This window comes from Mauremys reevesii, linkage group 9 (assembly GCF_016161935.1).
Source record: "Mauremys reevesii isolate NIE-2019 linkage group 9, ASM1616193v1, whole genome shotgun sequence".
NCBI lineage: Eukaryota > Metazoa > Chordata > Testudines > Geoemydidae > Mauremys > Mauremys reevesii.
In genome coordinates this window covers 65,723,522-65,747,564 of record NC_052631.1, presented here as the reverse complement: position 1 = coordinate 65,747,564, position 24,043 = coordinate 65,723,522, and the positions used below count along the sequence as shown (strand labels likewise).

Sequence of the window (24,043 nt, the reverse complement as noted above, 5' to 3'; positions counted from 1 at the left end):
GATCATTCCCCTCTATTCAGCACTGGTGAGGCCTCATTTGGAGTACTGTGTCCAGTTTTGGGCCCCACACTACAAGAAGGATGTGGATAAATTGGAGATAGTCCAGCGGAGGGCAACAAAAATGATTAGGGAGCTGGAGCACATGACTTACGAGGAGAGGCTGAGGGAAATGAGATTGTTTAGCCTGCAGAAGAGAAGAATGAGGGGAGATTTGATAGCTGATTTCAACTACCTGAAAGGGGGTTCCAAAGAGGATGGATCTAGACTGTTCTCAGTGGTAGAAGATGACAGAACAAGGAGTAATGGTCTCAAGTTGCAGAGGGGGAGGTTTAGGTTGGACATTAGGAAAAACTTTTTTACTAGTAGGGTGATGAAGAACTGGAATGGGTTACCTAGGAAGGTGGTGGAATCTCCTTCCTTAGAGGTTTTTAAGTGTAGGGATATTAAAGGTTTATATTAAACATGGTTTATATGAGAAATTATTTATTGATTTATTGTTAATTGATACTTTATAACTTAAGGTTTATGTTAGAAGTAAATTTGTGATTCCCAACATTTAGCCTCTAACCTGCAAGCCACCAGCTGTGTCTGTGTGAAGCCTGCTCAAAGAGATACTTGGTATAAAACTTGTTAAGCTCAAAGAAATACTTTGTATAAAACTTGTTAAACATTAATTAACTCTAAGTAAGCCAAAACAGTAGCTGTTATAGTGTATAAATAGAGACCCCCACCCTCTGTAAGTTTTCATCTCACTTTATCTTTGATTGTTAAAAGACAGGGAGTCTCTCATAAATTGGTAACACCCCAAAAGGTAAAGAGACAGTGAAATAGATGTAATTAAGATAGAGAATGTATGTGAATGAATGGTTAGGGAGTTACCAGCCTGAAGAATTCAGTGTCGGCTGAAGAAGGTGTCAACTGGGATCAACCAGATGACCCCCGGAGGGCAAATTGGAATCCACCCACCACACCTCAAAGGAAGGAAAAACAAAACATCTAATAACATGGAGCCAGCCATCTGCTGATTGATTTAGCAACAGCAGAATGAAGCTACTCCTATGAACTAACATAGGGAAAAATCCCTATAAAACTGGACTCTAAAGAATAAGGACTTTGAGTCTATGCTTCTGCTGCCAGCCTCCAGGAGCATCAAATGCATCTGACACAGACTCGGCTCCATCCTCATGACCAAGATACCTGGCCAGTACCTTGGCATGAGCAACATCTAGGCTGGTAACTATAACATCTATACAGAACCTGTGTGTGTGTGTGTGTGTGTGTGTAAGGAATAAGTAGTGATAGGAATAAGTAGTAAAACAACATTGTTTACTTTTGTCTTTTGCTGTCTTTTGTTTTGTTATGGTATTTACAATAAATGTGGCATCTTTGCCTTATCCCTCTTAATAAGATCCTGCTGGTTTTTATTATATTGGTATAACATAAGGTCAGGCTTGACAAAGCCCTGGCTGGGATGATTTAGTTGGGTTTGGTCCTGCTTTGAGCAGGGGGTTGGACTAGATGACCTCCTGAGGTCCCTTCCAACCCTGAGATTCTATGATTCACTTAACATTGTTTCACTTAAAGTCTAATTTTTCAGGAACATAACTACAACGTTAAGCGAGGAGTTACTGTACTTTTCTCATGCTACTTGAGTTCCCCTGCTCAGGATAATGGAGTGTGCATGTGCAATGTGGTGCCAGCTCAGCAGATTACCCTAAGTTTGGAGAGTGTATGTTGCTAGCTGATCCAGCGCAGACTGCTTTATCTCCCCACTCTCTCCCCCATGAATACAAACCAACATCATGCTCCAGAATGTAAAAAGTATACAGATGCCATTACCATTGCTTTCCCTTCATAGAAGGAGGTCCTCCCTGTGTTTAATGAGAGGTTCATTATGTCACAAGCAGGATAGATCAGCAACTGTTTAGCTCTAAACTGCGTTCTGCTGCTTTCTAGTTAATCAGCTTTGAAACTTCCAAACAGTGAAGCCTTTCACTTTAAGAAAACCACTCTGTAGGTGGTCTTAGTGGATGTGCAACATGCCTCAGGTGGCACTTGACCAGGATTCATCACCGAATTTGGTCCACTGGTTGAATCATTAGCTTAACCAGGCCAGGTACTGATGGGGAGTGCGACATGAAGGCTGATCCATGCTCCCCGTTATGTAGGTATTGGACTGGATTTCAAGTTACAAGGTCAGATCCTCAGCTGATATTTATTGCCATAGCTTTACTGACTTCAATGGAGCTATACTGATTTATATCAACTGAGAATCTGGTCCACAATTTGAAGGCCAAGACCCACTAAGCCCTCCAATGCCAGGCATATTGAGCTGAACATAATGCATCTGGAAATGCAGATGCCTAAGGGTATCAGGCTGAACTGTTTTCTGAAGCCATTTTAGCTCTGAGTGTCTGAAAATTAAAATTTTCTTTTGTGGGGAGAAGCTTCCATTTGTGCATTGTCTTAATTCAATGGGGTCTCATTCCTTAGGCAGTGCTGTCCTCTCAGATCCACTTGGCCTAGTCTGAAAGAGTTAACAGCTTCAACCTATTTTCTGCTGGAATGAAGAAACTGGTTCCTCTGTGTTCCTGCTTTCTATTCTCTTGTTGGCCTACTTCCCTGTGCTTGCATTTTGCATTCCTAATGCTATGAATAAATCAGGACCCAAGGATTTAGAAGGTGGTACAGCTGTAGCCACTCAGAAAATTGAACCTCTGAGGGTTGGATAGCAGCTCTAACAACTGTCAATGTGTATGCTGGTGAAGTCTTCTAATGGCATGTAACTGGTACCAAAGGACAACGATTAATGCTTACTTCAGTACCCCTATCAATTGAGTTTAACCCCTAGCACTTTAACCACTATCTCCTGCTGCCTTTGGCTGAGTTAATGCTCTGTTATAAACCCCAATGCTAGGCAGTTACCTCCTGGGCACTGTGACAAAATGATTTATTGCTAATCTTTGCTCACAGAACAGAAGAGAAGAATGAAGATGGTTAATTATGGGATTGGACCAGCTGATCAAGTGTCCTACTTTGTTCACACAAAACCTTTGCTACCCAGGCAAGCTGCTTATTTCTGTGGTGAGGCAGCTCCTGAGCAGGAGGAGTAAGGTGGGTTCTATCTGCTTTTCAGCCATGGCAGGCACGTGGTCTGTAAAGAACAAAGAGCAGCAGTACATTTGCTCTTTATGATGGTTATTCTGAAAAGTAGACCAGAGTCTTGATGCATTTCTTCCCTCCAGAAAAGCTCGTCTCAGAGCCAGCAACACCTGGCTCTCTCTTAATGCACTGATTTTTACTCTGTAGTTTCCAGCTGGGTAGGCTGATGAGGAAGGAAAGTGGTTTGTCTTAGGTCATGCAATCAGCAGCTGGTTCACTGAAGATTAGAACCCAAGTTCTTCCCAGTGCTTTACTCTGTGCCCTACACACTGTGGCTTCTTCATATTTGGCTGCCTGAAACAGTTCACTTATATAGTAAAATCAGTGACGTTCTCAAGATAGTCACTGGTCGCTGGTGCTGGTTTGTGCTACCAGACTTTATTTTAGAGAATCATAAAGGTAATGGTGGTGTGGTTCCAGCTAAGGAGTATCCAGGAGCTCTATAGACAGTTATGTTACACACTTCCTGAGTAACAGCCCAATCCTGAAATCAGTTACACATGTGGGTAATTCCATTCACTTCAGTGCAACCACTGTGCAAAAGTTAAACACAGGCATAAGCAATTACAGGATTTTGCTCAAGGTACTGAACTGGGCCTTGAGAGACTTGGGTCTGGTTCCTGACTCCGTGACAGACTTCCTATTCTGTGACCTTGGGCAAGTTGTTTAATTGCTCTGTGCCTCAGTTTCCCCAACTGTAAAGTGGGGATGGTACTTTCCTGCCCCAAAGGAAATATGAGTCATAGGGCTGTCTATGCTGAATTTTAAAACCCATGGCAGAGAGTCTCGGAGCCCAGGTTCTAGAGACGTGGGCTCTTGCTATAGCGCTAAAAACAGCTGCTTTGAAGCCAACCCCCTTCCCTGGGCTTAGACCAAGCTCCAGTCCGAGCCACAATATCTATGCTGCTGTTTTTAGCACCACAGCACAAACCCTGCTAGCCTGAGTCAGTAGACCCATGCTCCAAGATTCACTGCCACAGATTTTCAAAGGCAGTGTAGATGTACCCTTAGTGGCTCAAGGTAAAATTTCCAAAGGTGCCTAAGTACCATTTTCAGAAGTGACTCAGGAGCCTAAGTCTCACTGACGGTCAAATGTGGATCGTAAGCTGCTAAGTCACTGAAGTGCCTTTTGCCAATTTTACCCTCAAGGTCTAATACCCTTGAGATCCTCGCCTAGGAGGTGCTATAGATGTGTAGAGTTAGAATTTTCCTTATATATTTTTTTTTCATGTGTAAGTTGTGCTGTCACTCAGTTCAACCTGCTTCCCCCAACAGCTAGACTTCCAGCCCGCCCTGGATATGATCTCACCAGGAAGAGACTGATCTCTAGAGAGGGGGCCGGGAGAAAGCCTCAAGACTTTCTGGGGCTGCAACGTGGTACATTGTACATGCATCACTAAGCAGTTTCCTTTCTCTTAGGGCACCTCTGTTCTGTGTCTAACTGAATTTCCAGCAGCTCCTGTGTGATGGCTCTCCTCCTCCTGTGTACAAAACCCAGCAAATAGGGAGGGAGATGGAAAGGCACAGCATAAACATATTGACAGCCTTTGAAGAACAAAGAAGAGCCATGAAAGCTCTCTGTGCTCCCCTGCTACCATTGTCTCCTCTCTTCCCTGATTTTTCCCTTTTCTATTCCTCCTTTTCCTATTGCACTCCTTCCTCCCCCTCCCACACTCCACCCCTCAGTCTTGGATGCTCTCTGCCCTGAAAGGATTTTTCCTCCTCTCTGTAATCTTTCTCATTTCCGCTTATTCAGTACGGACCCTTTCAGTTGTTATGCAGGGGCAGTCACAAAGGGAGCCAGTTTGATTTCTGAGCATGTGTAATCTGTCTGTTTGTATCTGTTCCACCCAAGCAGAATGCCACTAGAAAGGACCCCACTGTTTTTTCCCCCCCAAACAACTTAATGCAAAATGTTGTCAGGATAGAATCGGCACTGGGGTATTATCCTTAAGGTTATTCGTGCTGGGAGGGAGGGAGGGAGAGGAATTTACTTGATATCAATTATTTAAACAAAATAGTAACAATCTAGTGGGCAACAAGTCTTAGATTCGATTTGGTCCAAAGTCAGAACCTCCAGTTCTATTTTCATTCCTTGCCCCGGAACAAGGGACTTTTTGTCCTCTCCTACTTTCAAACATGCCTTCTTTGCTACTGTACTGGAACATCCCGCAGGTTCCGATCCTTAGGAGAGAGAAGTACACCATTCTCAGCTATCCTTCTGCAGTGTGCTGAGCTACTCTGTGCCCAGTTACTCATGCTGTGGTAAATGCTTGGAGAGGAGCACCTCCTGCATCAATATAGTATGCAAATTCCTCGATGCTGGATAGGGATGGTGTTGACACAATATTTTCACATGGATCCTGCATCAAAAATCACTCAGACCCAATTTCAGGCACATGAATATGTTCCATAGGGAACAGCCCTCTGCACTGCTTCTGCCGTTGATCCACATTGTGTTCCTTGGATCCTTCATGTTCCCCGAGTTCTCCTTTTTCAGAGGAATTGTCTTTGGTGCTTGCATATGGTATCCTGAAGGATTCCCAACCCTCTTTTTCTCCTCCAGGGGATTGTAATACTTCTTCCTATTGCAATTTGCTTACTAGCTTTCTTAATTTCTCAAAATCTTTGTGGCTGGAATCCAGTACCTTGTGCTACTGGAGTGAACCCTTCCTTACAATCCTCAATTCAAGTAGCTCTGGATCACTTGTACCAAGTGTCTCCACTATTTTCATGTTCTCAGTCAGTTCTTCCCATTGCTTTTCTGGCTGGATTCTCAACTTCCTGGGTCGTGTTGTCTTCCATGTAACTTAGGAACCTCTTCTGTATGTTTGGCTGTACTGCCTGAGTATGTTCTTGCGATTTACCACAGTGGCTCTCAACCTTTCCAGACTGCTGTACCCCTTTCAGGAGTCAGATTTGTCTTGCATATCCCCAAGTTTCACCTCGCGTAAAAACAACTTGCTTACAAAATCAGACACAAAAATACAAGTGTCACAACACACTAGTACTGAAAAATTGCTGACTTTCCCATTTTGACAATATAATAAAATAAATCAATTGGAATATAAATATTGTACTTACATTTCAGTGCATTGAGTATATAGAGCAGTATAAACAAGTCATTGTCTGTATGAAATTTTAGTTTGTACTGACTTCGCTAGTGCTTTTTATGTAGCCTGTTGTACAACTAGGCAAATACCTAGATGAGTTGATGTACCCCCTGGTGACCTCCGCGTACCCCCAGAGGTACACATACCCCTGGTTGAGAACCACTGATTTAGCATACTTCAAGAATGGATCCACAATGGCTGAGTGAAAGGAAACTGGTGGCACTTGAAGTAATAACTATACCAAGCTCTTGTGCAGCATATTTCATCAGTAGATCTCAAAGTGCTTTAGAAAGGACATCGGTATCATTATCCCCATTTTACCAATAGGGAAACTGAGGCATAAGGATGGGAAGTGACTTTCTCAAGGTCACCCAGGAGGCTAGTAGCAGAGCTGGGAATAGAACCCAAGTCTCCTGCATCCCAGAGTCACAAGCTAAGGACAAGAGACGAGAAGAGATTTGAAAAGGCCGTAGAGCTATCTTTCTAAGCATTTTGTATGGCATGCCTTATTGTAGCATCTCAGCGCTTTTTCAGATAACTGAGGCAGCGTGGGACAAAGCACACCCAGGAAGCCTGTTACCTGAGGAGCATAGGAAATGGGTTGGAAAGTCTGTGTTTGGGGGGTCAGTCCATGGAAGACCGAAGCTTAGGTGGGAAATTGCCTACTGAATTCTGAAGTAAAAGGAAGCTGGTGAAGATTCCAGAAAGTAACCATGATGCATTCCCTCATCCATGTAGCAGCAAGGAGAAGGAGAGGCCTGACTTCGAGGGACCATAAAGGAGGCAACCACAGTATGAAAGGAGGTGAAGGAGTGAGTGAGTTTCAGCAAGTAACCGTGTGAATGTGTCTGATTCCAGAGTTGTTTTGGAGGAGGTAACCTAACAATGGAGATGTGAGACACAACATTCATTTTGGAGTAAACTGAATAAATCTGTAGGATTGAAGTCTGAGCTGAAAATGGGAATGCTGATGATCTAATTGTTGGTGCTGTTCAAGGTAGGATGTTAGGATATCAGCTTCAGTGTTATGGGTATTCGGGCACTGGGGTCATTTGGACAAAACTCCTGAAAGTAAAGAGTAAAGGAATAGGCTTGGCTACACTTACAAATTTGCAGCGCTGCAGCAGGGTGTGAAAACACACCCTCTGCAGCGCTGCAAATTGCGGCGCTACAAAGCCCCAGTGTAATCAAAGCCCCAGCGCTGCTGAGCAGCGCCCTGTCTGTCCCCCCCCCCCCTGGAGCTGGAGACAGCGGACAGGAGCTTTCTCCCTTCTCCCGCGCTGACTGGGCGCTGCTACGCTAGCTGCGCGCTGCGCGCCGCGCTGCGCGCGCGCGTTGCGCGAGTAAGTTAGCCATAGCCAAAAAGATTGCAAAAAGATGAGGCATTAGACTGAGGCCCAGTTGAAACTTAAAAAGCCTTGTGCTGACTCCTTCCCCTAGTGTGATTCTCCACAAACACCGATTGTTCATGTTCATTTGTATTTGGGTTGTACCCTGTATTTTGCAAATTCAGAGGGGGGCATTGTTTACTGTGGTCCTGATTCTGATTTCGCTGGTGTACATTGAGACTAACTTCAGTTAAATGAATGCAAATCAGAATCAGATCCTGCTTTGACTGTCATGGACATGTCTGATGAATTTTTCTTGGTTTGTTTTATTTGCTTTATGTTTGCATGTTAGTTTTTTCCTCTGGAATATTAATGTTCCTGCGTGTTGATATGTATCAGTGTGGAGGGTATGTTTCTATATTGAGTCTTCCTGCATGCCTGTAATGAATACTTGGTGGTTATATAGCCATCACAATTCACGATGGATTTGTATCTCAGTTCTGCTACCAAAACATCTCTTTACTATTTACAGATTAAGAAAAGACTGAGACTCTTGCTGATCAGTAAAGGTTTGGAATAGGCAATAAACTGTCTTTCTGAGGTTGGATTCTTGGAGTTCTTAGTTAACTTAACAGGAAAATCTTGTAATCTCTAGAATGCAGCTCATACAGAAAACAGCAGCTCACATCCTTACAAGACTCATAGTTGTCTCAACATATCAGTCTTCTTTTAAAAATCTTGCACTAGAGTTCAATAAAACTTTGCATTAACTTCAAAGTTTTATTGCTTAAGTAAAAGGCACTAAAAGTCTGCCTTTGTGACAGATCTTCTGAGCTTGTCTCACTTGTTGCAGGATGAAGTCTGAATTGTTATATCTGGGACAAGCCAGCCTAACATTAAGTCACTGGGTGCTCAGCAGTCTGAAATTATGCTTCCCAGCCGTGGAGCCTACTTTCCATCTGAGATTCAGAGTTTGTATCTGAATCTCAAACTACAGTGAAGCAACAGGAGTTTGCTGCTTTTAATTCTTCTTCAATTATGATAATCTAAGACAGTTGTATTGCAAAGTGCCCTGCGTTTGAAACTTTGATGGATGCTATTTAAATGATTTTCTCCATGCCGTTGTCTATCTGTGCATGTGTGACTAGGAGTGTATGAATTGGCATGTACGCCACGTTTATCCATGATGTCATGACTCCATCCATGAACATCTAAGGAGCAGATGCATCACTGTGTTTCCCACAATTGTCATGTCTCACTATGGAATTGTGGTCTGTCAGACACCTGGATGACCTTTCTAGATCCTGTTCTCTTTCTTTCTTTCTTTGTGCCTCTGAACAATCTGTTGGTTCCACAGATGAATCAATAGGGAACATTAAGACAGGAAAGGAAGGTTGAGTGCAGCATAATGGCCCTGGTCTGATTGTGATTTTCCAGTACACTAAGTTTTGTTGCATAACAGTCCTGCTGCTGTCATGAAATTAACAGAAGCTATTGAACAGTAGCTAATAGAGGAAAGTCTGTCTGCTAGCGAGTATACTGCTGTCTGCTCATTTGATACATTTAGGATGAAAAACTGTTTTACAAGCCAGGACAAGCACAGTTTGACCTGTTGCTACATGCTTAATTTGCTCAATTGTGCTTGGACACCACAGTTGAGATGTTATTTATTTTAAGATCTATTTTCTTTTTCCAAATGTTTATATGAGCCTTATATTTATCCACAGAACAGGTATCGTGTGCACAGCCTCACTCCTGATTGGAGCTGGTTGGGAATTTTTTCAGTGAAGCCCCAAATGCCAGTTCATTGAAACCAAAACTGTTCACGAAGCAGAGTTCATCTTGACAAATCTCCCAACTTGAAAAATTATAAGGGAAATACATTTCAAAATTGTCAGTGTCCTGTTTCGACATCTTCACACTGAAAAGCTTTGGATTTTTGACTCAAAACAACTTTTTTCATTTTGAAATGTTAGTGTTAAATGTAATTTAAAAAATTAAATAAAAAGGTCAAAATTAAAATGAAGCATTTCAGAATAATCAAAATACTTTGTTTTGGTTGATCTAAAGTGCAAATTTTTTTTCAGATTTTGAGTTAAAATTTTTTTGAAACTTCCACTTTTCATCCCAATTCAGGTCTGGAATTTTTTTGATATCTTGAAAATTGTCAGGGGCCAGGGAAGAGCATTTTCCACCGAGCTCTACTCCTGATCTGGAGGGTTCATCTCAGAGGGAAAGGGTGAAAATCTTCATGGCCTATTCAGTCCTTGGGTCCCAGTGCTGAGACTGACAAGGGTACCAGTTAGTAGCAATTATGATGTGCACACTTTGTTCACTGGGAACTGTGCTAAGACCAAGGGCGGCTCCAGGCCCCAGCATGCCAAGCGCGTGCTTGGGGCGGCAAGCCGCGGGGGGCGCTCTGCCGGTGCCGCGAGGGCTGCAGGCAGGCTGCCTTTGGCAGCATGCCTGCGGAGGGTCCGCTGGTCCCGCGGCTTCGGTGCCACATCACCCCAGAAACGCAGTTGATAGACATCAGCAGGCTGCATGGAGTGTGTGTGAATCCAGCAGTCTGTCAGGTCTCCAGAGGTCAGGCTGTAGTGCCTTTGTGTGTCTGTATTTCTCTCTCCCTCTCTTTCTACCTTTGTGTGTATTTTGTCTGCTCCTCCCTCCGTGTGCGTCTCTCTTCCTTTGTATCTCCCCGCTTCTATTCCTTCCTTTGATCTCTAGCCAAGGAACCTCCAAAATTCCAGGCACTTCACAGAGCTGCCCTTGGTGTGTTCCTGCATTGCCCAGTCAAGGGTATCTCTGCCTGAGGTTGGAGAGATGCTGTTACTCCTGGTGATATGATTGCATAGCAACACAGAAGCACAGGGTGGTGGAGGAGGAGAGACAGAGAGCATGCACACAACAGCGCTGAGCCTCAGCATGCATCCTTGTCACAGGGACTTCTTTGCTGATTCACAGAGGCAGCCCCAATCCCTGCCACTGAAGCCCAGCTCCTGCCTTCATTTCAGACCTGACGGAATCGGAAGGTAGGCCACAGATAAATTGTTTCCTAGCCAGCTCCTGGCTTTGCAGGGAGAGGGAAATTACCAATGTATGGTTAGCCTCAGCATTGTGCTGTGTGTGTGTGTGTGTGTGTGTGTGTGCGTGCGCGTCCATCTGTCCGTGCACGGTATACTGTCTGTGTCTGTGCATTTGGAGAAACTTGCATGGAAAAGAAAGGGGATAGGGGGTGGGGGAGAGACAGGCAGCCAAGACTTTGATTCCACAGGAAACAGCTCAGGGAATCATAAGTAGATGCAGATTCCTGAGGAAAAACAGCAATAGCAAGCTTTGCAATTATCTCCAGCTTTGATTCTTTTAAAATCAGAGGTTTACTTACACCGACAGAAGCTTTCTGCCGAGCTGAAGGGCTGCTTGCATCAGGGCATGGTGGCCTTCTAGCATTCTCCTTAAAAGACGAGCCTGCAGAAAGCAGAGCCTAAAGCTCTTTTCAAGTAGTGAGCTGGGATGAGAGAAGAAGCAATAGGGACTATGGTTCCAGCTCTGGCCTTTCATTCACTTCCTTGTTCAGTCTTGCCGCTGCTTTTATATTGCCCCCCCCCCCCCCGGCTCATAACCCCTCCCACTTTTTCTCCTGCTCCCCTCTTCTCACACTGAGGACCCATATTACAACTAGCATTCTTCTGCTTGAGGAGGGCTAGCCAGGATTACTTCCAGAAACCATCAGTTCTGCTCCATAATAGTCTAGAGAGGACATGGGCCACTTCCTGCTCTCCAAAGCTGAGCACTCTGCTTCTACCTCCTTCCCAGTCTCAGCAGCTAAGACCTGGGTATTGCATAGCACTGCAATGCATTGTTACTAGTGCCCCAATCCATCCCGTTTCCAGTTACCTCCTGTTTCTTCTCACCTACACCCTTGGTATGGCAAACATGGAGTACTGGCAGTGGGTTTACTAACAGGGCTCTGGCAGGCCTCCTTGCCAAGAAGCACGTGTGGCACCGCTGGAGCGGTGGAGAGCGCTGAATTGCCCATGGGTTTTTAAATGTTGTGTTGACAGTTGGGGAAAGCCACTTTTGACAATTTGTGGGTTTCATTATTTTTTTTAAGTTTAAAAAACAAATCAAACCTTTAGAAAGTCTGTGTCCTCCCTGTGTCCCAAGACCAGGTCCTTCACATCTTGGTTCCTTCCTCCTCCACTAGCTAATCTTAAGCAGCTAGAATTTGCTATTCAGTTAGTCTTTGTGTTACCCCATGGGGGGGATCTTTTCCTTGAATACACAGTTCAAGGCCTTTGGGGTGCTGATCCCCAAAATACACACGCAGTGCCTTGGGGTTTCCATTCCCCGGCAGACCTGTTCTGTGTGTTCACCTCTAATGCCTTGGGGCTCCCAGTTTGTACTGGTGCATGTCAACCTGACACTTCCCGGTGGTGAGTGTTCCTTTTCCTGGCAGTGCATGTTATATTGACACTTCCCGGTGGTGAGTGTTCCTTTTCCTGGCAGTGCATGTTATATCACACAAGCCCCTGGTGATGCCCCCATGTGTAATGGGCCCAACAGGAAAGGGCTGTGTTATAAAGCCATGCAGTTATGAACTGCCTGTTATCCCGGGACCTGTGCTCACTGACACTTAAAGGAGTTGCGTGATGAGTAATAGAAGGCTTTGTCCAGATTTTATTTAACCAGAAAATGATGAAGACAGTCTCTTTCCAGGTCACAGCCTGGGACATATAAACCATACATGTGTATGTGTAAAGTAGAGATGATTAAATATAACCAGGGACACAGCTGATCACAGAGGGCAGGACAAGGGGCAATGGGTTTAAACTACAGCATAACAGATTTAGATTAAATCTCAAGAAAAACTTCCTAGCTGTAAGAACAGTAGGACAAGGGAACAGACGCCTCGGGAGGTTGTGGAAGCTCCTTCACTGGAAGTTTTCAAAAGGAGGCTGGATACCCATCTGTCTGGGGTGGTTTAGACCCAACAAATCCTGCATCTCGGCAGGGGGTTAGACTAGATGACCCTTGCGGTCCCTTCTAACCTTATGGCTCTATGATTCTGTGGTCAGACTGGAGTATGTCTTTAAGATGACATTTGACCATCAAGCAAGGCCAAGCAAAATGTGATGCTTAAGGAGTTAAGTGGGTTCCAGTAAAACAAAAGGTCCAAGTTCTCTAAAATGTCCAGTGAATTTCAGACTACAATGATATTTTAAAGAATGCTGCATACACAGCCTCTGTTTCAGGCTCAGTGGCTAATGCTAAAGCAAATAGGTGCTATTGTAAATCTTGTGTAACAAGACATACCTAGCAAAATGAGTCCACTTGCCAAATGGCCTGACTGGAGTGCTTAAGAGTAGAGTGTAAATTGCTCAGTCCCCGCTTCCTTTCCATGTTCTACAAAACAAGAACAGGATAGTACTTATATGTTCGGGGGGCGGGGGGGATTACTTCACACAATATACACTCTGCCTACAAAATTCACAGCCTCTTGAGGCTGGAGAACTACATGCTGTGGTTGGATGTTTAAGAGCTTGGGTGATTGTGGGCCCATATATTAATGCAACATTAAGAATGAGAGATCAAGCACCAGGAAGCTAATGTGACTAATCGTTTATATAGCACGATAAATGGATGGTTCATATTTCAGAACCTAGTGTAAGAGTTATTCCTCCCCTCAAAGAGCAGGGAAAGAAGAATACAGATTGTCTGTCTGAAAGACGACAAAGAAAAGATTCAGGACAGTAGTTTATCTAGGGAGAAGCAGCATGGTCGCATGGCTAGAGCTGTGTACTGGGACCCTAGAGATCAGGGTTCAATTCTTGGTGCTACCACAGACTTCTTTGGTGACTTAATCTTCATGCTTCACTTCCCCCATCTGTAAAATTGAGATAATGCTTCCTTTCTCTCACCCTTTTCCTGTCCTATCTACGTAGATTGTGAGTTCTTCGGGGCAGAGACTTTCTCTGTCTAGCACAATGGGGTTACAATCACAGTTGGGTCTGCTAAGTGCTACTGTAGTAAATATAATTACTGTGTAATAGAGGAGGGTGAGAAGAGATTGGTGAGAATGAAGCAGGAAAGATAAGATTAGTCAAAATGGGCTTTAAGGAGGGAGCAGTTTGGCAAACTATTTTAAGCATAGGGGGAGGCATAAGAAAGAAGTTGCATTTAACCTCCTCCTAAATAATGTGCTATGGCTTGCATGTAGCCAGACAAAGAGGAACGGTGAAGGCTACATAGTGAGTGTGTGTGTGTGCATGGCCTAGTTAACGTTGCTGTAGGAACACTAACTTCTGCATTCCCTGACTTTTGTATGTGCAATTCCTCAGCTTGAGTGCTGTATTAACAGAACAGAACATATATTTTTTCCATGTTGTGGGGAGAGAGATTCTGCTTCTTCAGCAGGACCCTCTCCTTAGTGTTTTCCATGTACATACCTAGATCCTCCACACTGGCCCCCTTCCCTGGCCTATGGCCTCAGGGCCTGATCTTGCAAGGTGTCAAGTGCTGTAAGTTACACTGATGTCAGGCCCTTTATTTCCCCATGGGATCAGGGTCCAAGTTTCATTCATTAGATGACCCAGCACATCTAATGTGGCACGGGGGTGATACCAGTTGCGTCAGAGGTTTCATTTTACTTTAATGGGGGTAGGTGTGGCCTTTACACATTAAATGTTTCAGTACATTTAATGCAGTGGACCTAGATGCTTAGTTCAGTTGGGGGAAAAGGAGTTTTCTCCTGCCTAAAGAGAGAGAGGAAGGAGCTACAAGTTGCTAACAGCTAATTGTCACAGGACATGCCTGGTGCTAGGCCGGGTCACATCCCATGTTTAATCATTGACATCACCTCTTCTTTTTCCCCCATGGGTTGAGGTTCCTGTGTAGGGTGTTTTCTCTGGTCTTTTCTTTCTTCCAGAGTGACAAGCAGTGGTGTGTCTGTGACATGGGGCACACAGGGTGGTTCTAGGGAGAAGACCAAAGATACCCACTCCAGGAAGGAGCTCTTCCTCGTAGACCAATTCCTAGGCAGCAATATCTCCTGTTTTTCTGCCTTCAGTCCCTGACCCGAGTGTCTCAGGAAGAAGTCCTGCTGGCCCAGCTTCTCAGCTCGTTCAGGATCCTGTTAAGGTGTAACTAAAACTGCAATGAAAGCTTCTCTGCTACAAATGCATAAACATCACTTGAACTTTGAAATATCCTAAACCCTCCTTCCTTCCTTCCCCTCCTGAATACTCAGTTATTCTTCCACTGTGCAATAAATTAGCTAACAAAAAAGTCACTAACCGTTCTAGCAATGGAGCAAGTATGTATTTGTATTTCCATTGCTACAACTGGATAATGGCTAAGAAGCCTTAGCTCAAACATTCACCAAATAAATAGTTCCCTTTAGGCCAAGACCCTGACTTGAAAGTTTTAGTCTCAAAGGAACATTTTTGAGGAAGGTAGTGATTGGAAATGGGAGTTTGTGATAGAAACACTTTCTTGGCTTTTCCTGCAAGCTACGCTGTGAAGGTATTGTATGTTCAGTACGTGAAACAAGTCATATAGAGTCTGAAGTCCAAAGTTTGAATCCAGTCCAAACTTCCCCAAAGATTGACGGTTGCTTAATCTAGTTGGCTATAGAGCTATGAAACAGCCACACAATTTGTCTTGAGATGAGAACTTCTCTGAAATTTGAGGGGATTCGGCTTAGGCTCATTTCTAAAAATAAGGGCAATCAAATTGTATAATTGTATGCTTCTGGGGGCCAGAGGTCAGGCGTGTGGTTTGTAGATGAATGGTCACCTTTCTCTCAGCCGTGAGGTTGGACTGTGGCCAGAGGCAGGATGCCAAAAGAGATAGAGCAAAGGTCTGACTTCATTCAGCAAATCTCCCTAAATGCTGGCACTTGAGCAAATCAACAAATGCTGCTGAAATGGGCTTCTGAATAGAAGAAATTCTGTAGACTAGATTCCTCAGTGAAGCAATAATCCATATTCTAGAGTTGGAAGCAGAACTGGTTTAGCAATGGCTATTAGTTTCTTTTGTCAGACTGCTTTTCAAGTCAGTACAATAGGCCAATCTTGCCCTTACTGATTTTGAAACAGGTGCAGCTTGATCAACAAGAGGAAAAATCTGTGGGGTGTGCGTGTATGTTTTAAACAACCATCCAGTTTATCTTGAAACCACCTTAACGCGGCACCATTCCGGCATTTAAAAGTAATGCCAAGTCCTGCATATTACTTATTTCTCAGCAAAGCGATTATTGTGATCTGAAATCTAACTGGTCGCTGAAGGTATAATAGCGGTTTGAAGTCCTGGTGCAGCCTCATGAAATGCATAACACTATTGTCTGCGCATAGTTTATACTTCCTGTACCGCAAACTGGGGGAAAGATTGGCCAGTTTCTGCTGGGGCACTCGTTACTAGGGAAAGGGCCGGTCAGCGTTATGGGGGAGAACTGCACCATTGGAGAAAAGTCCAGCCTATATTACATGGGGATGTGTGCCCCAGGAAAAGGGCCAGTTATCATTTCAGGGTTTGCACTCACGTCTGTGAATTTTTACCAGCTCCTGTTCACACAGGCCTCAGCATATTTCCCTTCCTCTTCAGAAGGGCACACAGGGGAACCCACTCATCTCACACCCAGATGGGTGTGACGGGTTGGGTCACAGAAACCCCTTTGGGACTGCCACCTGATGTGCTGGGACTACCTCTGAGCCCGTTTTCTCTGCCAGCCTGGCACTTCAGTACCTTGCCTTGTTTGAGCCAGACACGCCTGCCTGCTGCAAACAGAGATCCAAGTCTGAACCACGTCCCCCACAAGCTGCAGGCTTAACTGAAAACAGCTTAAAAGTGCTCTTGTGTCCAGCACTCAGACACCCAGCTCCCAATGGGGTCCAAACCCCCAAATCAATCCATTTTACTCTGTATAAAGCTTATGCAGGGTAAACTCATAAATTGTCTGCCCTCTCTAACACTGATAGAGAGAGATGCACAGCTGTTTGCCCCCCCAGGTATTAATATATACTCTGAGTTAATTCAGAAGTAAAAAGTGATTTTAATAAATATAAAAAGTAGAATTTTAAGTGGTTCCAAGTAATAACAGAACAAAGTCAATTACCAAACAAAATAAAATAAAACACACAAGTCTAAGCCTAATACAGTAGGAAACAATGCAGGTAAATGTCACCCTCCGATGTTCCCATAAGCTTCTTTGACAGACTAGCCTCCTTCTAGTCTGGGCACAATCCTTTCCCCTGGTACAGTCCTTGTTCCAGCTCAGGTGGTAGCTAGGGGATTTCTCATGCCTGCCACCCCCTTTGTTCTGTTGCACCCACTTATATATCTTTTGCACAAGGCGGGAATCCTTTGTTCCTCTCTGGTTTCCCACCCCTCCTTCTAAATGGAAAAGCACCAGGTTAAAGATGGATTCCAGTTCAGGTGACATGATCACATGTCACTGTAAGACTTTATTACCCACTTGCCAGCATGCAGGTGTATAGGAAGACTTACAAGTAAACAGAGCCATTTACAACCAATTGTCCTGGTTAATGGGAGCCATCATGATTCCAAGCCACCATTAATGGCCCACACTTTGCATAATTACAATAGGACCTCAGAGTTATATTTCATATTTCTAGTTTCAGATACAAGAATGATACATCTATACAAATAGGATGAACACACTCAGTAGATCATAACCTTTGCAAAGATATGTTACATGGCATATCTAGCATAAAACATATTCCAGTTATGTCATATTTATTCATAAGCATATTTCTATAAAGCATTATGGGGTGCAATGTCACAGTGGATTCAACAGTGCGGCTGTCAGGCCTGTGTGCCACTCTGCAGATCCAGAGGGAATGCTTTGTGGACAGGGTCTGATTAGGAGTGGAGGCTGGAGATGTGTGGGAAACCTTAGTCACACACCCACAGTGTGTCTCTTCGTCCTCCACCCGTCACCAGTAACGTGGGCTGCTTCCACACCCTGCAACCCCTGTGGTGGGGGGCAGAGCCCACAGAATGATTGATTAGTGCTGCTCTGAATAGCATTAATGCAGGTCATTTTTACACAGTGCCCCAGGAATAATCCAGAGGGGTGTGGGTTATACCAAAGGCCTAGATGTCTTCACACTCCCCAGTGCATGCACACCTGCACAAACACAATGGGGTCAGCCATTCTGCACTCTGTAATGTGACTGCAGGTCCAGGGTCCTGACCTCTGCTCCATCTCCAGGATGTGCTGTTTATCACTTCACTGCACATAGAGGGCCAGGGGTGAGATAAACAGCAGCTGATGTGATGGGTAAGTATTTATCTCTCTCCTCCACCCATGGGGGTGTGGCTCTAGGAAGCACTCTCCCCACAGGACTATGCCATGGAGAAAAGGATTCCCAGCGAATGCAAGGCTGCAGCATCTCACAGCATGGGAGTGTACCTCCCTACAGTAGATTAGCTGATCTGTCCAGTCTAGTTTAAATATCCTGAGTGATGGGCCTTCCACCCTTCCCTTGGGAGCCTATTCTACAATTTCTGAGAGCTCACTGTCGTCCTGATAGTCAGCTTAAATTTTGCCTTTTAATTTCACCCCAAGTGATTCCTTTCTCTCCTTGATATTAACAGCCTTTGAATATCTGAAATTGCTCTATCCTTGTGGAGTGGCCACTTAGCCAGGCTGTTATATGGTCATCCTTCAAAACACTTCAGTAACTCAGTAATGGTCCCACAAGTTCCCAGAGTCCATGGAGCACTTGCTGGTGGGCAGTGGAGAGCTTGTTGGTCAGATGGTGCCACCTGTCTACCCCCAGGACTCTTTTGGCATTCTCATCACTCCCATTGAGTATCTGTTTCTTTGTCCCTAGCTGGATGTCATGTGGCTATTTGCTATATGCTAGAATTCCATGCTAGGCTTTGTTGCTGACATGTCACAGGGACTGTGAGTTGTAGAATTCCTGTTATCAAGCTTGTTTTAAGGTCTCTGTAGGGAGAGTGATGCAGAATCTACCTGTCTCTCACCGGGCACGCTGTTAGTGGTGGCAAAGGCATCCAACTAGCAGGGCTGTTGCTTGTATTTCCAGCCCTGTCTGGTCTGTGGCTACCGAGTCGGAAAGGCTTTGTTCCATTATGGTGTTGCATAGGGCACTGTGAGGCGCTCTGCTTGACCCATATTACTCGTGAGGGATCTCCACACAGCCCTCCCCTTTTTTGCATCAGAAATCCAGCTTTGTAGAGAGTGGGCTGCCTTCGCCATTCTCTCTCAATACAGCTGCTAGGGAACGTGGAATCCATGCATGTCCTATAGCCCCGAATTATCCCCCCGACCTCTCCTCAAAGGAGTGGCTGTCCTGTGCAGAAAGGCTGATCCAAAAGCAAGGTGCGGGGGCTGATGTCAGGCATGGGAAGCCATGGTGCACTGCATACTCCAGCAGAGGGGTGAAGAGGAGTGTGCAGCCCCTAAAACTGTAGCCACATTGCTCCCCACAGGAGCAGCTACTTAAGCAGTGGCCCACGGTGGGAGGACTAACATAACACTGTAACTGTATTGTACTGTGCATTAGAGACTAATTAAGGAAAAGAGAACCAGACCCCCTGGTACCACAGCCAGACTGAATGCATTATGGACTCTTTCATCAGTGGTATGACCCTGATTTTCCAGCCATATCATAGTGTTCACCACCGATTAATCTGTCTGTATACTTACTGAAGAGGATATCCAGAGCCTCAGACTTTCAGCTCCACTTTCAGCTGTGCTGCCTGGCCTAGCCTGGCCCATTGAGAGATGAATTAGGGGGACCAGGAGAAGACCATTCCCTTTTAGGAGTTTGTTGGGAGTGTGTACAGGGAGATGTGGAAGAATCTGATCTTAGCAATTTTGAAACATAAGGCAGAAGTCATCCATTGTTTCAGTGGAGTTACACCAGGGGTAATTTGGCCTATGGGGCTCAGGGAACTCAGGATCCTGGAACTCTAGCCATAAGTGCATCAAATTAATAACTTCCTCCAGGGCTGAGGAGGGGAGTCATTGCAATGTGCAATATCTGACATTCATGCAGACGGGCAGGGAAGGTTAGGGGACAGAACCGGGAGATTATCGGCATATTGAAGAGCTCAGTACAGGCTGCTCTGTGGGAGATGGAGCCAGAAACTGCTAAAGGATTAAAATAAATCATAATAAGATGAGCTGTTCTCTTAGTGTGTGTGACTAGGAGGGGAAGGAGTGTGAGAGCACGAGCAAACAGAACAGAGGCCTGCGAATGGAGAGACAGACACAGCTGTAGCTGGGGGGACTTTCTCCTCGCCTGGCTGCTCAGTGCTATCGGAGGCTTTGCAGAGTGTACTGCCTGCTTCTGTCTGATGAGAACCCATCAGAAAGTTTCTCAGTGCCTCAGAGTGTGTGACAGCCCCCACCCCTCCAAGTGATGCAGCCAGCTTTCTTCTAGCTGTCTCGCTTCTCCTTTCTCACAGACCCCTTTTGAAACAGCCCTTTTTATGGCTTTAATGTGAGGGCTGGTGGCTGGAGCTGTATTACGATTCCCTGGGGAAACCCGGCTTTTAGGTGGTAGACCTGGGAGAGGGCAGAATCTCTCGACACTGCAGTGGACATATGCGTATGCCAGAGGACGGCAACCTTTCAGCAGTGCTGTGCCGAGTCTTCATTTATTCACTCTAATTTAAGGTTTCATGTGCCAGTAATATATTTTAATGTTTTTAGAAGGTCTCTTTCTATAAGTCTATAATATAGAACTAAACTATTGTTGTATGTAAAGTAAATAAGGTTTTTTAAATGTTTAAGAAGCTTCATTTAAAATTAAATTAAAATGCAGAGCCCCCCCCCGGACTGGTGGCCAGGACCCAGGCAGTGTGAGTGCCACTGAAAATCAGCTCGCGTGCCACCTTTGGCAACTGTGCCATAGGTTGCCTACCCCTGGCGTATGCAATACTTAGCCGTCCTTCCCCACTTGTCCATACATTTCACCTCTTGGAGTGCTGCACTGCACAGATGTGCCCCACGTCACATTCATATTCGTTGTACTTTTAGCCCCAAGACGAATCCCCTCTGTTTGTGCTCAACTGATCTGTTCCTCTCATGACACTGGTGCTGTCTTGAGGCTAGAGTTGTGATTTTTGTGTGCTTTGCCCAGTGATTTCCATGGGAAAATCATTTAAAGTCAGTGTCTCTTAGTGTCCCCTTAGCTTTCTGTAGAACTGGACAAATTAATGTTGTGAGCGTTGATTTATGTTTGTAAAGCATGTTGAACTCCTCATAGAAAAAGTGCCATGGAAGGGCAAATGCCGATGATGCAACCTATGGGCTTTTCAAATTGTCTGCCTTGATCTATTCCCCCTTAGTAATGGCCCCAAACCATCACAAATAGAAGCGGTAGTATTTTGGACCTGACTGTAGAATGTTGTTCTCTCTAAAATAAGGGCTCCTAGTTTCTCAGTTGCTTTGCTGCCTAAACTGAAATGCAGAAGCAGCACAATGGCCAGAAGAAAAGAGTGAGGTTAGTGGAATAGGTGAGAGACCAGAGTTAACCATTACAAATGCCTTTTTCTTGGAGCAATAATAACCCATGATGGGTTATATATATAGTCTGTCTGTCTCTGTGTCTGGAGCTCTAGACATATGGCTTTACAATCAATTTTCCTTCCAAACACAGGACGTATTTATTTTTCCTGTCCTTCTGAGATCTTTGAGGGTAAATGGCAACAGTGCTTAGTGCCCATGGCAGTTCTGGTCTCCTCCAATTTCCCGCTAAGCTCTATAGTTCTCTGTCTCACTTATAGTCCAAAGAAAAGACATTTTTGCATGCTATAGTATAATCTGTGAAATTCACTGTGAAGGCCAATTGCTTACAAAAAGGATTAGATGTTTATATAAGCAAGAAAATGGCATCTTCAGTGACACTAATTCTATGATAAAAATGACAAGGCCTTTCAGTCCTCATGCTTCAGGGCAGAAGCTGATCTGGCAGGTGGAGTCAGGAAGTATTTTCCCTTCATGGTTCAGTATTGTACAATGAGTGCATTGTGGAAGATATATGCCTTCCTGAGAAGCATCTAGGACTGGTCACTGTTGGACACAGGTTTCTGGGCTAGGTAGACCTTTCGTCTGTCCCCTTATGGCAAGGCCTGTGTGTCTAGTTTTCTCCCTGCAACTCAGCCAGTTCTCCTGAACGGTGAGATCTGAGAGCTGATCCAGTGGATTTTACACTGTGTTTCAGGTGCCTGTGCCCAGAGAAGTCTCCATCCCCATGAACCTCCGTTCTGATGCAGCCAATGGTCATGCAGGGATGCTCCTACACCCTCCCACGATGTCATGAGCGGCATACAGCAGACCAGTCACATCGCAGCAGCACCACCCACTCACAGTCTCAGGTAAGAGTGCTAGGGCTTGTTAACTATCGCACTTTTTCTCTTTCTTTTTCTTTCAATTCAGAGTTTTGGTGACAGTTGCCAAACTTCTGTATTTATAGCAAAGTGGCACCTCCTACATTCCTGTTAGTGGTGGGGCTGTTATTTCCTCCGTCTCCCCCTGCTCCCAGGTTCTACTTAGTGTATTCTGCTCATATAGCACTTTCCAGATGCACGGTGCTTCACAAACAAGAGATGGGCTTGAGTGACAATGTGCAGTGTTGGGATCAGTTCTGCATTTCAAACCTCCACCACCAAAAATCATGTGTGCATATGTGTGTGTGGATGGGGCTGAGGGCGTCTCTATTGTCAGCTCTCATGATTTGATGGTGAGTCTCGTAATATTTGTTTTTCCCGAAGTCCCAGCTCCTGGATTCATGTGAGTCGGGGGTGGGGGGATGGAGTGGGGTGTTCAGCTATCATTTTAAAAAAAGGAAGTTTCTGCAGAGAAGAGGTGGAAAATGTGAAGGCTCAGAAACAAGAAGGCAAAGAAAATAATCCAACTGTTTTTTAAGTCTCATTATTTTAAGCTGATCTCATGATTCTTTGGGGCCTGACTCATGATTTTTGACCACTTGGGGCTGGCAATACTGGTGGAATTGCAGAACCTATCTCCCTTTGGCCCTTTTGGAAACCCCAGGCCTTTGGTTAGGAGCAGGCCTGTGCTATTCTTGGCTGGACAGGCTGGGGCCAGTAGCCATCCTGAGGGGGTTTCTGATCTGCATGGAATGTGTGTCCCTCAGATACTGTGTCAGTGGTCACTGGATGTGTGTTTGCCTTGCACTTCTTGTGCTGAACGTAGCCAAGGCTGGCAGTTTGTCCTGCCTGCAAAAGGGGAATGAACCAGTTAACCCAAGACCCCAGCCAATGGCGGAGAAGGCACAGAAGTGCCTGTGTTGCTTGTCTGATCTGGAGGTTCAGCAGAGGCTCTTCAGGGCTCTTTCCCTTCCCCCCTTCACTGCCTTTTCCATTCCCTCTCCCCCTGGCTGAAGAGCGCTGGACCAGCGCCCTGTGGCAACAGCAGTGCGGCTCTGAGTGAAGCAAGCCCCCTTTGGCCTCAGCACTCCTCTTCTACAGCAGAGGTTCTCAACCTTTTTCTTTCTGAGGCTCCCCCAACATGCTATTAAAAACTCCACGGCCCACCTGTGCCACAGTAACTGGCTTTCTGCATATAAAAGCCAGGGCCAGCATTAGGGGGTAGCAAGCAGGGCAATTGCCTGGGGCCCCCACGAAGCTACATTGGTCAGGCTTCAGCCCCAGCTGACAGGGCTCAGGGACCTGGGCTTCAGCTTTCTGCCCTGGGCACCAGCGAGTCTAATGCTGGCCCTTCTTGGAGGGCCCCCTGAAACCTGCCTGAGGCCCCCTACGGGGCCCTGGACCCCTGGTTGAGAACTACTGTTCTACAGCACATCCAGGTTTTTGCTGGCTCCAAGGAGTTTGAGATGGTTGAGTCTGGGGCTGGATCCCAACACCGTGTTGCCGTTGCACTGGCTGCCCCAGCATGGAGATCTGCAGCTCAGGGGAGAGAAGCTGGGGGAAGTGTGAGAAACCGGCATCTGTCTGTCTGAGCCAGTTCCCAGGCTGGAAGCGGGACTCACAGATGAGCCCGTGACTTTTCCCTGCTGGTTCTGAGTCAGTGTTTATGGGGAGGGGGTGGCTGTTATGTAGCTATTACCAGGAGTGTGTGAGGGGTTTAATAAACGACCCAGCAGATTCAACAAGGAGCAGAAGGTTGGAGGGAGAGCAGAGTGAGCGGAGCAGCAACTTCCACTGCCTCCTGCCTGCCATGAACATGCTGAGGAGCTATCCGTGGGTGGAGCTGGCTCTCCTTGGGGATACAGGAACGGAAAAGGGAATAAGCAGGGGAACAGACAGATGCAAGGGCAGTCTTAGGGACACTTGCAGCAATCAGCAGCTGCACTGGAGAGAGGCTGTATGAGGGGCACTCATTGCTCTGGGCTCCTAATCACCTACCCAAAGCCTCTCCTGACTTGTGTGCTGCACAGGGCTAGAGTATTTAACCCCACA

General features: G+C 45.4%; 1 protein-coding gene across 6 annotated transcripts in view; it reads left to right on the top strand.

Moving 5' to 3' along the window:
- Positions 1–1,196: 1,196 nt before the first annotated feature.
- The window catches only part of DRP2 (dystrophin related protein 2), a 47,984-nt gene continuing 25,137 nt past the window's right edge, over positions 1,197–24,043 (top strand). For 2 of the 6 annotated variants that reach the window (XM_039489768.1, XM_039489763.1), the window contains exons 1-2: positions 10,493–10,635; positions 21,826–21,979. In XM_039489768.1, the coding sequence (XP_039345702.1) occupies positions 21,872–21,979 (108 nt within the window). In that variant the 5' untranslated portion in view covers positions 10,493–10,635; positions 21,826–21,871. Of the gene's footprint in view, positions 1,234–3,012; positions 3,115–7,013; positions 7,092–7,209; positions 7,273–10,492; positions 10,636–21,825; positions 21,980–24,043 lie in introns of those variants that run through there. The other 4 variants (XM_039489765.1, XM_039489766.1, XM_039489764.1 and 1 more) reach the window with 4 other exon arrangements.